The sequence below is a fragment of the Canis aureus genome, chromosome 28, assembly GCF_053574225.1.
Source record: "Canis aureus isolate CA01 chromosome 28, VMU_Caureus_v.1.0, whole genome shotgun sequence".
Classification (NCBI taxonomy): Eukaryota; Metazoa; Chordata; class Mammalia; order Carnivora; family Canidae; genus Canis; species Canis aureus.
This window is the reverse complement of record NC_135638.1, coordinates 5,198,062-5,213,913: the sequence shown is the minus strand read 5'-3', so window position 1 is coordinate 5,213,913 and position 15,852 is coordinate 5,198,062. Positions and strand designations below refer to the sequence as shown.

The following is a 15,852-nucleotide window of genomic DNA, read 5'->3' as shown; positions in this document are numbered from 1 at the left end:
CATTTGAAAACTCTTGGAACCTAGTTATGTTTTCAAGAAGACTCAAGATATTGAATATATAAAATTTGAGGAACCCATTTCACATCAGTTCTTTATGTCTGTATGAAATGAAAATGAAACGTGTCAGAAATTAACTCTAGGAACCTTGGGAAATGTCATTTTCCTTTGTCCTCTTAGGTGGCCATGTTTCTGCTACAACTGGGCAGTGCCACATTCCTGCTTACAGAGCCTGTGATTAGTGCGATGACAACTGGGGCTGCCACCCACGTCGTGACTTCACAAGTCAAGTATCTCTTGGGAATGAAAATGCCATATATATCTGGACCGCTTGGATTCTTTTACGTGAGTTTCCCATATGTCTTTGTTCATATATTTGGGAGTGTGTTTCACAAAGTAGAATTTGGTTAATTCTAACACTGAGATTTTTCTATATTACAGGAACTTAATACAACTTCAGTACAATCTGTAGGATACTTTTAATGAATTTTATGAAACTAATTTAATGAGTTCTATCTACTCATTTTGGAAGCAACTCTTTATAAAAATTGAGTATGATATAATTTGGGGTCATGATTGGAAAAAATAACTGGAATTTTTTTGAGGGCCAGATATGTTGCCAACTTCTAATGGAAGCCATCTACTGGGATTGTGGCCCAAGTTAACTACAGTACAATCTACCACATTCATTCAGTTTTGTGAACTCTGGTTTGGCTCAAATCACAGGCCTGGGCAAAATTGGTGGCTGGATCCCCAATAGCAGACAATCAGTTATTAAAAGTCACTTGAACCTGAGGGAGGAACCTATGGCCAACTTCAAAATATTATCCTAATAGTACTCTATTGTTTCTGTCTCTTTCTGAAACTGACCTAAAATCTATGACTACTCAGGAAGTCACATCCTGTGGATCTTTATAAGACAACGAATGTCTTGTTAATAAACTTGAGGGCAACCGAACTTCATTTTACTTAATTTTATGTAGTAGAGAAGGAAAAAAGATATTTTTCTTCTACTCTTCTAGATTCTGAGCTGAGGACCCCCTTTCACAGAAAAACAGATTAACAAGAGAAAACCAACAAGTATATCTCATATACATGGTGGCTAGAATTTGGTCATAAAGATCATCTTCACATAAAACAAAGGAAGAAAGAGTGTGGGGAGCCAAGTTATGGGAAGGTGATTCAATAATCACTTTCTGATTCAATAAGTTCTTAATAAAATTCATCAAAGAACTTAGTAAAAATAGATACTGGATTCTCGCAGAGGGCCTGGAATTGAACTAATGCTTTGTACTTTGATAAGATGGAAAACCTAGTTATTCACTGATTTCTTAGATGCTGTAGTACCATGTGCTCTTTGGAAGGATGTCAGCTAGAACTTACAGAAAAAATATCTCATACACATGCCAACATCACATCCAGGAGTCCTGATGATCCCCGTAGAGCAAATTAAATTTAAAACATCTCCAGTTTTCTCATTGTATCTCGTGTCTCATTGCTCCTTGTGTATTTTGTTTCAGTTAGCTGTATATTCATGTTCTTTAAAATAATATGTAAATCTCAATATCCTATTTGAAAACAATAAAATATTTACACAGATTAAAAAAAAATCCTGTAAACAAGGATAAGGTTTACTATGCAGATTTAAGTTGCTCCTCCATTGATAAGACTCTTTTGTGACTTAGAGTCATCCTTTCCTTTTTGGTACAGATAGGGAGACAACTTACAAGTGGAGATTTCCTTTATGAATGTTAATTTCCCTCACAAAAGGGTAACTTATTCTGTCTTCAGAGCTTCCTTGTGTCTGCTGTTTCTCAAAATAATAAACTGAGGATAATCCTTATGTCAAAGAGGCTTATTTTGGGGTGGCATATTCTGAACTCCCACAATATAATGCTGTATACTAAATAACATTAATGTTTTATAATGACAATATTCCTACCCTCAATTTTCTTAATCTTAAAGACTAAATATTAGTTTAACATAGAAGTACAATAATTTCTTTATCTAACTGCTGATGTTGAGGTGGTTTACGGTCTTTTGCTATTATGCACAGCTTCATGAGTATCTTTGTTATTTGTATTATCTGCGTCACTAATTATTTCATTTGGATAGATTCCTAGTAATGGAATTCCGGATCAAAGGGGTATACAATTTTTGCCAAATTTCAATCCGAAAAGTTGTGCTAATGAATATTGCACTCTTACCGTATCACTGTCAACTCAATTATGACTACTTTTAAAATTTGCCATTTGGGTTTGTGAAAGTAGTATTATTTATCTGCTTAAATGTGTGTTTTTCTGAGTAGGTAATAAAGATTGGCAACACGGAGCTGGAAGCTGGTTCTGAATTTTTGTTATTTAGGTGATATCCTGCTCAATGATTCATTCATTTTTAAGAGAGCTTAAAACTAAAACAAGAACACTGGAACTGAGCCTGGAGGCAACATAATCCAAGCTCCAGATCAAACAAAAGCAGACCAAAGTAGCTATAAGCCATCAGGTGACTGGTCCAGTTAAGACTTTTGGTGACACCGGGTCTACACAACAGAACCACATCAGCACTAGGTTCTGTCTTGACCTCCTTGAATGGTGTGCTCATCTGTGCTCATGAAGTGTAAGGAAATATGAGTGGGGTACAAATTAGCCTTTCCAGTCATATTCACACGCACAAATAATCCTCCTTTTTCTAGTTCTGTTAAAAGAAGCAAGGTAGCCTGATAGGGGAATGTTTCCCTCGTGGCAACATGCATAAAATGCTACATTAAACTGATTTGCGTATGATTTTCCCCCCATTTTGCTTTCTTGCGAGGAAAACTGCAAGTTACTTAATCTTTACCTTGTCTATCAAATACTGTGTGGCTTTTGGAGGTGAGGGGTTAAGGTCTCACAATGAAATAGAATCAGATTTTAAAATATTTATAGATGACTGACTTTAAATTCACATTATTCAGTCGGTGGAAGTTGCTATGCTTTGTGCTGGTGGAAAATGAAAAAACTTGCTCTTGCTTTTCAGTGTCACAGAGTCCTGCATTGTTTAGGCTGCTAGGTTGGAATAGTGCTTTGATTCTTTGCCAGGATTTCAAAATGATTGCTAATTTTTTAATGTCAAAAATTGTGGTGATCTGAGCTTTAGATTAAGAAATAAATTTTGCATCATGCATAGGTTACACTGGGTTATTTGCAAAGTGAGCTTTGGTGTAGTTAGGCTGAAGGATCTGATGATGATAATGTAAACCTGAACTTGGCCCTGGATCATGGGGGCGGGGGGGTGGGGAGGGTGTGTGTGTGTGTATGAAGGAGCAGAGCTGAGCTCAGCACTGAGGTAGAGAATAGAGGACAAAATGGAGGCCTTGGTCATCAGGTTGGAGAACCCAGGGAAGAGTGAATTGACACATTTTGGGATTTTTCACTTTAAAAAAAATTTTTGTTTTGATTTTTCGCTTTTTGACTGTGTTTTCTACTTCTGAGCTTTCACAACTGTTATATCCTTTTCAAAAGCTACTCAGGCTAATGAGAGATAAAGAATATGTAGCTGATTATCTTTGGAACATTAATTAATATCTAGACTATTTGAGACACTTGCACAATGAGCCAGTAACCACTCCTACTTTTCCCAGCTGGAATAGTCATTTTTCTTAAAAGAATTCAAGTTTGGCTGACCGAAATGTCTATTGATTAATTTCGATAGTAGCAATCCTCACTATCAACTGGAGGGGAAACACAGCCTTCTGCGTTTGTCTTGTTCTGAGGTCACTGTAGGTTCGGGTCTCTCCTTTCTTCCACTGGGATGATTTCTTCAGGGTCTACTACCTGGGGGGATGCCTGATTCTGTGCATCTAATTCTGTGCATCGAGAGAATCTAATTATCTGGTTTGAATATCTAAAACCTCCATCCTTTTGGTTGCTCTGGGGTGGTGGGTGCCCTTGCCTCAGCAGAACATTTTAAGAGAGCAGTTTGAATCAAGGTGGTGGCATCTGCTTGGTTTTGCCCTGTCAGTTTATTGAACTGATAGGTCTTAAGAAATAGATGCTCCCTAATGCTTCTCCCCTTTCGACATCTGGCATTTAGATCACATGCCACCAATGCCGGGGGCTAAGATCAAGTACTTGGGCCGCTGCTTCTTTTCTAGCTGAAAACTTAACGAGCTCCACCAGATGAGGGCTCTCCCAAGAGTGTTAAAGCCTGCTAAAGCTTTCAGCTGTGTGTCCTTTGAGTGCCTCTCTCAGAATTTCTAGAGTCTTCATATGCAGATAGATCCCCAGGAACACTGTCCGGATGGGCCTCCATTCCCAAGAAAAGTGGATAAAATTAGGCCAAATTCATCTTTTCATTTCGCTTTCCCATATCCCTTCACACATCATGTTTTACTTTTCCCTTTGTTCTGCAGGTTTTATCTCTGTATTAATATGCTTCTAATGAATTTTAAATGATGGCCATTTCTCAATGACCTTTGAAGTATTGCACATTCTTTTTTAGTTACTTATTAGGTAAAAATCAGTTTTTTTTCCTCTGAGTTGACTTCTACCTCTGGTGATTTTATTAGGGCTCATACAGTCAGGTAGACACTAATTGATCTGTCTTTTCCTTGGAAGAGTGAAAAGGAGAAAGAACTTTAGAATCTTAGAAGCTCAGATTCAGATCATAACCTTGACCTTGATCAAATGACCAAGTCTCTCTGACTTCTGGTTGCCTGTTCCGTAAATTGGTGATAATTATACCCACTGGGATTCATTTCTTGCATGAAATGCCTAGAATATAATAAGTGTTCATTACAAAGAAGACATTATCTTTGTACTAGTAATGCATAGTTGGATATAACAAATTTAAGATTTTTAAAAGTTTTACCTATGTAAGAGATACTTTTATCTATTAATAATAATAGAATAGCAATAAGTGCTTTTCCTGTAATCTCTGGAGGACTCCATCAGATAAACAAAGCTAAACAGTAAAAGTTAGACTTCTTTTTTGCAACTTAGAAAGATGACTTCAAACTTTATAAAAGTTAAAAAAATAACCATATCTGCTATTAGTACGAGCTAGTCATCAGAATTAAAGAAATGCTATGTTTTTTAGTTTATTTTTATTTAAAGATATTTCCATCTATTCAGCTCACCACCTCCAACAGTTAAAAACTCGCTTAATAAATTATAAGCAGCGCTGGAATACATTTCACACTGAGCAGAAGCAATAACAGTACAAAGGTCACTTCTGTCTTGGGATCTGGCTCACTTATTCCTGTCATTCTCAGGATTCAAATATTTGACTGATAGTTGGTTCCCCACACAGATAAGAGGGAAAAGTTTAGTTCTTCTCTAGAATAATTTATTTTAAAATTGAGAAATGATGATGTATCTTTTATTAGAAAGGATGTTTCCCCAAAAGGCACAATAAAAATTACAAAAATTCCTAGTTCCTATTAGCACATGTGGGTTTCTTTGAGATGGCGCCAGCCTGTAGCAACATATGATAAATTTGGCGAAGTTAGTTTCACTGGCACGACTTTATGAGTAGTGTTCTAAATAATTATGTACAGTTCTGTACATTAAACCCAAGAGCACAAGGCAAGCTTGGCAATATAGTCAACTACCCTTCTTGGAAGTTTTTATTTCCTTCCTTAAATATGAGGAGTTTCAGGACTGAAGAACAGTTTCATCCCCACCCCCATCCCTCAAGTACTAGCAAGATTTTTCTAGTTTGGATATATCCCTAAAGGCAGCAAAGCAGGAACCGAGGATGTTAATAAAAAGGCATAGGGACGTCAGAAAGAAATCAGAGCCAATGAAACATTTTTTTTTTTTAAATAGAGAATGAGATCACAATTAAATATGTACAAATGAGGTTTATGTGTGGGGAATAAATCTACTTTGAAGACCTAGGCCCTCTGGGAATTCTGAATCAAGAACACGCTTTGGTGGTTTGTGAAAGCCTATGTTTTCTCTGCAGTCATTGTGACATGTCTATTGTGAATTGCAGGGATGTTCAATATACCCTGAAAAATGGACAGAATAAATTGAAGGAGGGAGGAAAGGAATGTTCATCTGCAGCTTGATTCAATCAGTGATGCTTGGGATAGAAAATGTGGCAGGTTTAATTTGGATACGGAACAATTATATGGGAATTTGTAACAAAGGTTACTTTAAAATTCTAAATCAGAGGGCAAATATTTTTGCAACTCAACCATCTTGGGTTAAGCTCTCTCTATCCCCCACAATTCACTGAAAAATGCAGCGCTACAGAATCCATGCTCAAGTAATTCAAATTAAACTGAATTCTAAACAAGGGATGGCCGGATGCCACCTAGGCCATGGCGAGCTTGGTTGTACGTGTTGTGAGTTTCGTGTGCTGTGTTGTTTCTGGTGTTTAACACTCCGTACTTCCCCTCGTTCACATTTCGGTTGCAGACTTAATTTATCCCTTAAAGCAATAGTGAATGGATTTATTCCCAGTGCGAGAAGCACTTATTGATCAGAAGTTTGCATATAATTATGTGAAAAATAATAGAATGTTGTTTTTTTCGATCTTTTGAAGTTTTGTGTGCATTCATGAAAATATAGCCTAGAGTTATGCTTTCAGCTTTTCCCGTATTTCTCTTGTTTATCTGTTTGCACTATTTTAGTAAGTAGAGGGATTTGAAGAGTTTGAAAAATACCGATCCTAAAATGTTTAATGATATGATATGTAGACAAAGTTTATAGGAGACACCAAATTCTTAAGAACAGAGAGAACTAGTACCAACATCAATTTTGGAGGGATTGGAAATGGCTTTAGGGATCTCTAAGCGGAATCTATATCTGCTTAGAGGTGGGATTCAAATATAATGAGGTTGAAAGTGAGTTGGGGCAGGGAGAGGGCATGTCTGGGCAATTGTAGCTCATGTTTAAAGGCCCCAAGGATGGGAAAGCTGCCTAAAAGAACAAAAGCCAGGGCTGACAGCAGACTTCAACCTCCCCATCTGCTGGATGGGAGAGTTGGACTATGTGTGAGGCTTCAAAACTAGAAATATTTTTTAAAAAGATTTTATTTATGAGAGAAAGAGAGAGAGAGAGAGAGAGAGAGAGAATGGACATGAGCAGGGGTGAGGGACAGAGAGAAAGGAAGAAGTACACTCCCTGCTGAGCAGGATCCTGGGATCATGACCTGAGCCAAAGGCTGATTCTTAATCTATTGAGCCACTCTGGTGCCCCCAAACCAGAAATCTTCAACAGATTGATGGGGAGATTTGAGGAACAACACATGGCTGGGAAGAGATTAGTATCCATGCATCCTTGATTCAAGAACCACTAGAATAGATTTCATCAGCAAATATTAACTGACTGCCTCTTAGGCACTGAGGATGTGGTTGAGAAATAATAGCCCTGTTCCCATGGAGTTTTATTGAAATACTGAGGAGGGCATGAAATAGGGCAGGAGGAGATGGATTGATGAATAAGATCATCCCAGATAATGTTAATAAAGGAAGCCAGGTTGTATAATTGAAGGCGGGTAATGGGACAGAGCAAAGGAGGAATGACAATACTGACTTTGTATTAATTGGGAAATTAAATGAGTCACTGCACATAAGATAGCCTAGTGCCTAGACCTGTTAGGTCCCCTACTCTTCTAGAGAGTGATGATACTGAAACAGGTTCTCCCATACTTCATACAAGCTGCTCAAGGTAGCTAAAATTCATCTCTGTTCAGGGTGGAGAGACAGAGTTGAGGTGAATGCACCGTATGGATGCAAGGAGACTTTAACCAAACGTGAATATGTCAAGAAAAAACAGTCACGCTCCCTGTACTCATAGCTTTGAGAATCAAGTTAGAAGGCTTTGTTGCTTGCCACCCATGATTGAAGATGCGGGGCTGGGAGCAAGAAGGGTGGGTTTGCCTGAGAAGCAGCCGGGGGCCACCAGACCCCACTGCTAACAACCAGAATCAAAGACTACATGCTCTCCTCAAAGGGGCAGTATCTCCACTCCATCTTCCAAGGTCAACAGAAAGCCCCGGAGAACTTTGGAACAATTATTTGCTGGACTAAAAGAAGTGAATAGTGAGGGAGGCATTGGTAAAATGTGTTGGTCTAGGGTTCAGGGAACCTGTGTCACTGTCCCGACTCTGTCACTCACAAGCCAGGTCACCTGGGTTAAGTCACTAGTCTTTGGATCCTCGATTTCTACCTCTGTAGAATGAGTGTGTTCAACTACTTGATTTCTGATGCCTTTTGGGCTCAGAAGAAGACAAGTGTCTTCTAAATATTGCCTTTGTTAGGCATTTTTCGGGAGATCCTGACCATAGCTGTCCACCATACCTGTTTATCTGGGATAGATGCTTACAATAGCTGGCTTCTCTCTTAATGGGACTAATCATTTAGTGACTGTTACTTAAAGTTTTCTGCTTATTTCACTTTATATTTTAAAAATATTTCTATCTTAGTTAACTTGAAGAAGGGGAAATTTCCTTGGGTATAAATGAAATTCCAAAGGCAAAAAGTCTGAGCCACCTATACCCTCTGTGTTAGTTTGCTGGGGCTGCTGTAACAAATGGCCACAGGCTAGATGGATCCAACAATGGTAATGGATTTTCTCACAGTTCTGGAGGCTGAATATCAATCATCCAGGTGCCAGCACAGGGGTGAGGGTAGGGGGGTTGGTTTCCTCTGGGGCCTCTCTCCTTGGCTTGCAGATGGCCACCCTCCTGTCCCTTCACGTCGTCTTCCCTCTGTGTGTGCATATCCCTGGTGTCTCTCTGTATGTCCTGGTTTCCTCTTTTTATAAGGACACCAGTCAGATTGGATTAGGGCCACTCTAATGGCCTCATTTTAATTTAATTACCTCTTTAAAGGCCCTCTCTCCAAATATAATCACATTATGAGGTGGTAGGGGTTAGAGCCTCAGTGTACGAATTTTAGGGGAAGACAGTGAAGCCCATAAGACCCACTTTGAGTTGTCTCAGCAATGAGAAGCATTTGACTTGGTAACTACATTAGTGTCCTGTGGCTACTGTTACAAATTACCAGAAACCTGGTGACTTAACACATGGAAATTTGTTCTCACATGGTCTCTCACATTTCTCTCTCCATTTCTGGAGTCCAGATGTCCAAAATCAAGGTATTAGCAGGCTCATGATCCCTCTGGAGGTCCTAGGGGAATCCTTTGTTGTCTTCTAGCTTCTGGTGGCTCTGGTCACTCCTTGGCTTGTGGCCACATCCACCTAATTGTGCCTCTATTACCACAAAGCCTTCTGCTCTGCGTTCATGTCTTCTCCTCTGTCTCTTGTAAGTGTATTTGTTGGATTTTAGACAAATGTCTGTGCACAGATGATGTCATGTGTGTTTTTAGACCACAGTCTGAATGCATGGTAGCAAGCATTTGTGAATTTAGGAATTTTTGTTTAGAGATATTCCTGGTTTGTGGTTGATGACAGACTCAAAGTCATATATTGGGAATCAAGACTTGTAGATTACAGATTATACTTTATACCTACTATAAAGTAGCATGCTGACAGATTTATTAAGGCTTGCTGATTGCACTATCACTCTGTTGTTTCTCTAGTGACACATAAAGTGATATATGATGGATTCTAAATACAGAAATAGCTCAGGAATGATAAATAATAATACTAAAGGGTTTATATATTCTTTTTGGCATAGAAATATATGTTAGCATATTTCATGTGGTCCATTTATAGTTCAGAATTATACTCATCATTGCTGCTAAAGAATTGTCAATGATAGAATTATATACTTAAACATACTAAAATCATTTTTTTTTCTGTCATGGAGATTTCATTATAGCAAAACCTAGAGTACTCAGAATGCTGGTGGAAAGGATATTTTGGTTGATAGAATTTTCTAGCTAATGGAGTATTGGGCAGAAAATCCATTTAATTTTTAATATTTGTTAATATTTCTAAACATTTAGGGCAGCCCGGGTGGCTCAGTGGTTTACCGCCACCTTCAGCCCAGGGCGTGATCCTGGAGACCCGGGATTGAGTCCCACGTCAGACTCCCTGCATGGAGCCTGCTTCTCCCTCTGCCTGTGTCTCTGTCTCTGTCTCTCTCTCTCTCTGTCTCTCTCATGAATAAATAAATAAAATCTTAAAAAAAATTTCTAAACATTTAGGATCTTTCTCTTTGCCTTGTGATGTTGGACAAAATGGACATAATTTAAATTTTTTCTTCATGCACAGGTATTTCTAGGCAGGGCCTTGTTTAGGACTTCAGTAATAGTTATGCAATGAGAAACTACTGAATGGTTATGACCCCAGAAACTATTGAAAGGGTGCGACCTTCTTTGGTTTTTTTTTCCTTAACTAAATCCTGAATATGAGTTTTTTTCAAATTAATTTATTTATTTGACAGAGAGAGAGAAAGAGAGAAGCAGGGGGAGCAGGAGTGAGAGAGAGAGATAGAGAAGCAGGCTCCTCACTGAGCAGGGAGGCCATTGCAGGGCTTGACCTCAAGACCCTGAGCATGACCTGAGCTGAAAACAGATGCTTAACTGACTGACCCACCCAGGTGCCCCAGAATGAGTTTTTTTGGCTTTGGCTTTTGCTTCATTCTTATAAAAGTAGAGTTACTAAAAATCTGATTATTTAGATCAGATAGAAGATATAAAAATCGATTACTTGAAATTTATCGCAATAGTAGCTTTAATATTTAGCTCAAGGCCTTACACATAATAAAACCTCAATAAACATGTTGAGTGAATTAATAAATGATAACTACAAATCCCATTAATATGATACAGCTCAAGTATTGATACTGAGAAAAGAAGAGTCTGGGTCTGCATCTCTTCATCATTTTGCTTATTCAAGGTAAAATCTCTTATTTACAGATTTATGATTATTTTTACTACATTAGTAAATTACTAATTTTTACTACATTAGTAAATTACTACATTACTACATTAGACCTACATTAGACCTACATGCTACATTTATTCATCTAGCAATATTTGTTGAGTGTCTATCTGCCAGACACTATTCTAGAAGTTGAGAAACCATCAGTTTAAAAAAAAAAAACAACACTTAAGATTGGCCAACTCAGATAAGAGCACATTATATAAATAAATGTGTGTGTGTGTGTAAATGTCTATAAAGTGCCTCAGAAAAGTCTCCTCTGTAAAGAAAATAATAAGAACCAATTTATGTATTATGAATAGGCTACCTTTATTCTTTGAAGTATCTCAAAATACACTTATCGACATTTTTCATTTTATGTCAAGTTATAGTAAATGGTCAATTTAAGGAGCTAGTGTTTGGTTTCAAAATGAACTAAACTCCTATTTTATTAAGCACGTTGGTCAGTTCTGATGAAAGAGTTTATTTGTCCACACACACATAAGCTGTCTTTGCTCTCCTGAGGTCTGAGAAGTGAAAGATGATCTTCAAGGGGAATTTGTATCTACCGACGTTCAGTGTGTGACAAGATTCTCAAGATGACTGGATTTCTATGAGAAATGTTAGCGTGTGCTTAGGATGCCTAGACCTGCCTTGGGCAAGCATATGTAGATAATGTGTTTGTATGTGTGTGCATGTGTGTTTGTAGCCCTGTCCCCGTTCCTATCTCTGTCCCCATATGCCACTGGTTGCCTACAATGTGACTTTAGCTGTGACTTCTCTACACGGGTCCGCACGACAGTCATTAGGATGATGCTCCTCATCAGCCTGTTTTTCCGCTGTGTTCCTCATGCTGCTTGTAACAGGCCTTTGCCAACCCCTGTGTTCTTCTGGAGCAATTTGTGAGATGTGCTTTGCTCTACAAGTTGTTGTTTAACCCAGACAGACAATAAAAACCCTGGGGGACTTTTCTCATTCCTTTCATTCCGGGGTGGTCATTTTTATTACTACAAACACATGTTCTCAAAAATGCACATTAGAGCAAATTTGGTATGGCTTGGGAGTTTAGCAGATTTCCCGCCTTTCTTAATACAGGCACTTTCATGGCATACTTTTAATACCATGGATAAAACAGAAGGAATAATCCTGTGGGTGCTTTAAAACATTTGAATGTTTGCATTTTTTCTTGACAAATAATCTGAATGATATTCTCATTTTTGTCCTTAAATCATCAGAAAGCTATGTATTTGAACAAAATCTTCTTGACAGTCCTCTAACAACCCCATCCTCCCATAGAATATATTTCCCTGAGTAGCATTGTGGATTTTAGTCCCTGGCTTTGAGTAAGGGATGACTATGAAAAATGGAACTTACACCTTCACTTGCTATAGGAATCCTGTGAACAATTATCATCCACAATGTAGAGAGACAGAGAGAAAAAAAAATAAAGTCTGTACCTCAGATAACTATGATACTGTAGTACCTAATTTTCTTTCCAGGTAGGGTGGCATAAAATATAATATTGTGCAGAGGATAACAGCTAAAGCTGTTCTGATCACTAATTATTCTTTAATGTATCTGATACACAAGTAGTGGGATTTTTTTTTCTTTTTTTTCTTTTCTCTTTTTTTTTTTTTTTTTTTTTGTCGTTTTGTTTTTAAGCTGTTGTGGACAAAAGGAATTCTGGATTACTTATATTGTACCCTGATGCCTTTCACTTAGTGAGGCTCCATTTTAACTTTTATTTTATTTGTTTGTTTGAAAGAGTTACAGTGTTAATGATAACATTTAACACCTACAATTCAGGTTCAGATAGCCTGATGCACCTCCTTACACCCTCAGGAATATGTCTGTTCCTGATCTCTGGACCAGACGGGTTGAGTCCTTTGACTAGGAAACCTACTGAGCAGAATTTTAGGAAATACTAAGGAACATAGTGTATGTGAGCTCTTTTAATCCAATGTGCATATAATATTTGGATCCAGTATTTTTATTGTGGTCAAATTATATTCTAGATACTAAAAAGAGAGGTCAGATAATGCCAACAAGTTGGGCTGCTGTAAGAATAGCTTGTGAGCTGGAGTCAAAACTAGTTTTTATCACCTGAAATGACTTGAAGAATCTGTTGCGGACAAAGAGAAATGAGCCTGTAAAAATCAGAGTCAGCACGATCCAGCAGAAGGAGGAGTTAAGGGACATGTTGAAGAAAAGCATTTAAGGCCTATTTAAAACCTTTAAAATTATACAAGTGATATATCTTCGCAAGAGAGAATTTGGAAGATACAGATACATGCAAATATCTCCTTATGCAGAACTCTTAACTTTCCAGATGCATCCATAGATATTTAAAGTACGTGTGCATGTTTGATCCTGGAGTTTGAGGAGGAGCCCCTAGTCCCCTTATTGCTAATAGTGATGAATCGGCATGTAGGTAGTGAGTTTTAGCATCTCTGCCCTTTGAAGGACCCAGAAGTCATTCTCTCGAGCAGTGTCCTTATGTAGGAAGGAGAGAACACGGAGTTTAGTGGAAGAATTAAGGACAAAGCAGTTTTGTACATGCAAACGAATTGTAGCTTGCTCTGCACCAGCACTGACCATACTTTATGCCCCACCTTTCCACTCCCCACCTCTTAACGTATTTTTGCGAAACATCACTGAGTTCATTTGGAGGATGACCCTGCGTTTTGTTTATATGTTTCCTCATCACTGTAGATCTATGCATATGTCTTTGAAAACATCAAATCTGTCCGACTGGAAGCCCTGCTGTTATCCTTGCTGAGCATTGTGGTGCTTGTTCTGGTTAAAGAGCTGAATGAACAGTTTAAAAGGAAAATTAAAGTTGTTCTTCCTGTCGATTTAGTTTTGGTAAGTATGAAATCAATATTTAGCATTGTGCCTTACAATGCTTGCCAGTGGTTGGGGTAACCTGCCGAGGCTCACTATATTGTCTGCAGTAACCCACAGCTATTCCTGTCTCTCATTAAAGGAAGGCTAATTTTGCGTGGCTATACATTAATGTAAGAACAGGAAACATTTTGAGTCAATAATTTTAAAAAGGAGGCACACGTGTTTTCAATTTACACAGCATTTCTCATATGCTTGTAATTTTTTTTACATAAATAATAGAACATATAGCTTAAGATTTTAAATAAGGAGATATTTCTAAGGGTGAGACTCAAAAGATTTCTGGAATGATTCTCCCTGAAGCAATAAAAAGCGATATCACATGCTATTGATGTAGCATCTATATGATATCCATACAAGTGTTATCAGTTGACAAATGTCCATTAATGATTGGTAGAGTTATTAACACTTTTTTTACGGACCTAATTTTGCTTTATTGAAAGGATATTCATGATTTTCAGTGGCCAAGGCTGGTTCTCTAAGATACTTTTTGTTGCTATACCTGGCAAAGCAGTGAATTATACTTTGCATTAAGGTTTATGGATTATGCATTAAAAAACACATTTTGAAGTTTTAAGAGCCTCTAATGGGAACTCTTAATTAAACAAAGCATTAAGTTGAAAATGTAATGTTAACACAACCACAGTCTATGAACTTGTCATTAATTGGCTTTGGTTTTTTTAATGGTCTTTGTGTTTCACAGGTACAGAACAAGTGGTGTCTAAATAATTTTACCTCTTCGCATAATCATTCATATTGCTGAAATGGTACAGGTTTACATAAATGTATAAGGCCAGAATATTGGAAACTGAGGACTATGACTTGTTTTTGTAGAACTAAGATGGATGGCCTCTCTCCATAGCTAGGCCATGGATGATTCCATACTCCTGATAATTTATGGAGATCCATGTAACATATGTGACCTATATAATGGGTGTGTAATTGTGTGTATTTCAAATAGTCCATAAAAGTGGAAGGTACTCTGATTTTTAGTAGTTTTCACAGCAACCACTGTGACCCATACCATTTTGTTCCAAAGTCCCATAGGTATTAAGAAATCCTATTATATCTCTGGAAGCTTTGCTATATAAGTTGCATGAAACTGAAAATTAAAAACAACCTTAGGTAACAAGGCCCTTAAGCTGGTAATAAAAAAAATTACTTATTTAATGCAAAAATAGTAAGAATTATCCTTTATCCTTATAAAAAAAGAAGAGGTATTTCTTACATAAAGTTGCCCCCAACATTTGCAAGATCCAAGGTAAAAATATGAATGCAGGTCACAATACTTAAAAATTATAGATCAAAATGTTAAATAAAACACAGTTCTAGGGTGGCTGGGGGGTTCAGTTGGTTAAGCAGTTAGGTGTTTGACTCTTTTTTTTTTTTTTAAGATATTATTTATTTATTCATGAGAGACACAGATAGAGAGAGGCAGAAACACAGGCAGAGGGAGAAGCAGGCTCCATTTAGGAAGCCCGATGTGGGACTCGATCCCGGGTCTGCAGGATCACGCCCTGGGCTGCAGGCAGGCATTAAACCACTGAGCCACCCAGGCTGCCCAGATGTTTGACTCTTGATTTCAACTCAGGTCATGATCTCAGGTTGTGTGACCAAGCCTTGCATCGGGCTCTGCGCGGGGTGTGGATCCTCCCTAAGATTCTCTCTCTCCCTCTCCCTCTACCCTCCCTTACTTGAGTTCTCTCTGTCTCTAAAAAAAATCCCAAAACAAAATGAACAAAAACCCCAAAGACTAAAAATCAAAAAAACAAAAGCAGGTTCTGTTTTCCTATTTTGACTAAAACATCTTAATGATTACCTTGAAAGGTCACCCCTTTGAGTTCTGTCAGAATGAGGCAGCATTGGGAGAGCCAGCTCTGTGGCCTGCCCCTTCTCTTCCTACTCCAGCTCTGGCCCACTAACAAGGGGATTCATATGTATATGTGTGGCTAGTCCCGTGTCAGTATCCAAGCTCCAAACATATCCCCACCCCACTCTTCCATCACCAAAACAATCCCGTGGCCTTTTCATGGGCCACACTGGGAGGATGAACCTGAGGAGAAGGCTTGGGGCCATTTGTGTAGGAAATCGTAGATTCCTGAGTGTCCAAGGTATGGTCCAGAAAGATGA

General features: G+C 38.1%; 1 protein-coding gene across 1 annotated transcript in view; it reads left to right on the top strand.

Moving 5' to 3' along the window:
• SLC26A7 (solute carrier family 26 member 7) overlaps positions 1 to 15,852 on the top strand; it is a 113,216-nt gene that overhangs the window by 48,180 nt on the left and 49,184 nt on the right. The window contains exons 5-6 of the mRNA XM_077876295.1: positions 178 to 342; positions 13,531 to 13,683. Coding sequence (XP_077732421.1) covers positions 178 to 342; positions 13,531 to 13,683 — 318 coding nt within the window. The remainder of the gene's footprint in view (positions 1 to 177; positions 343 to 13,530; positions 13,684 to 15,852) is intronic.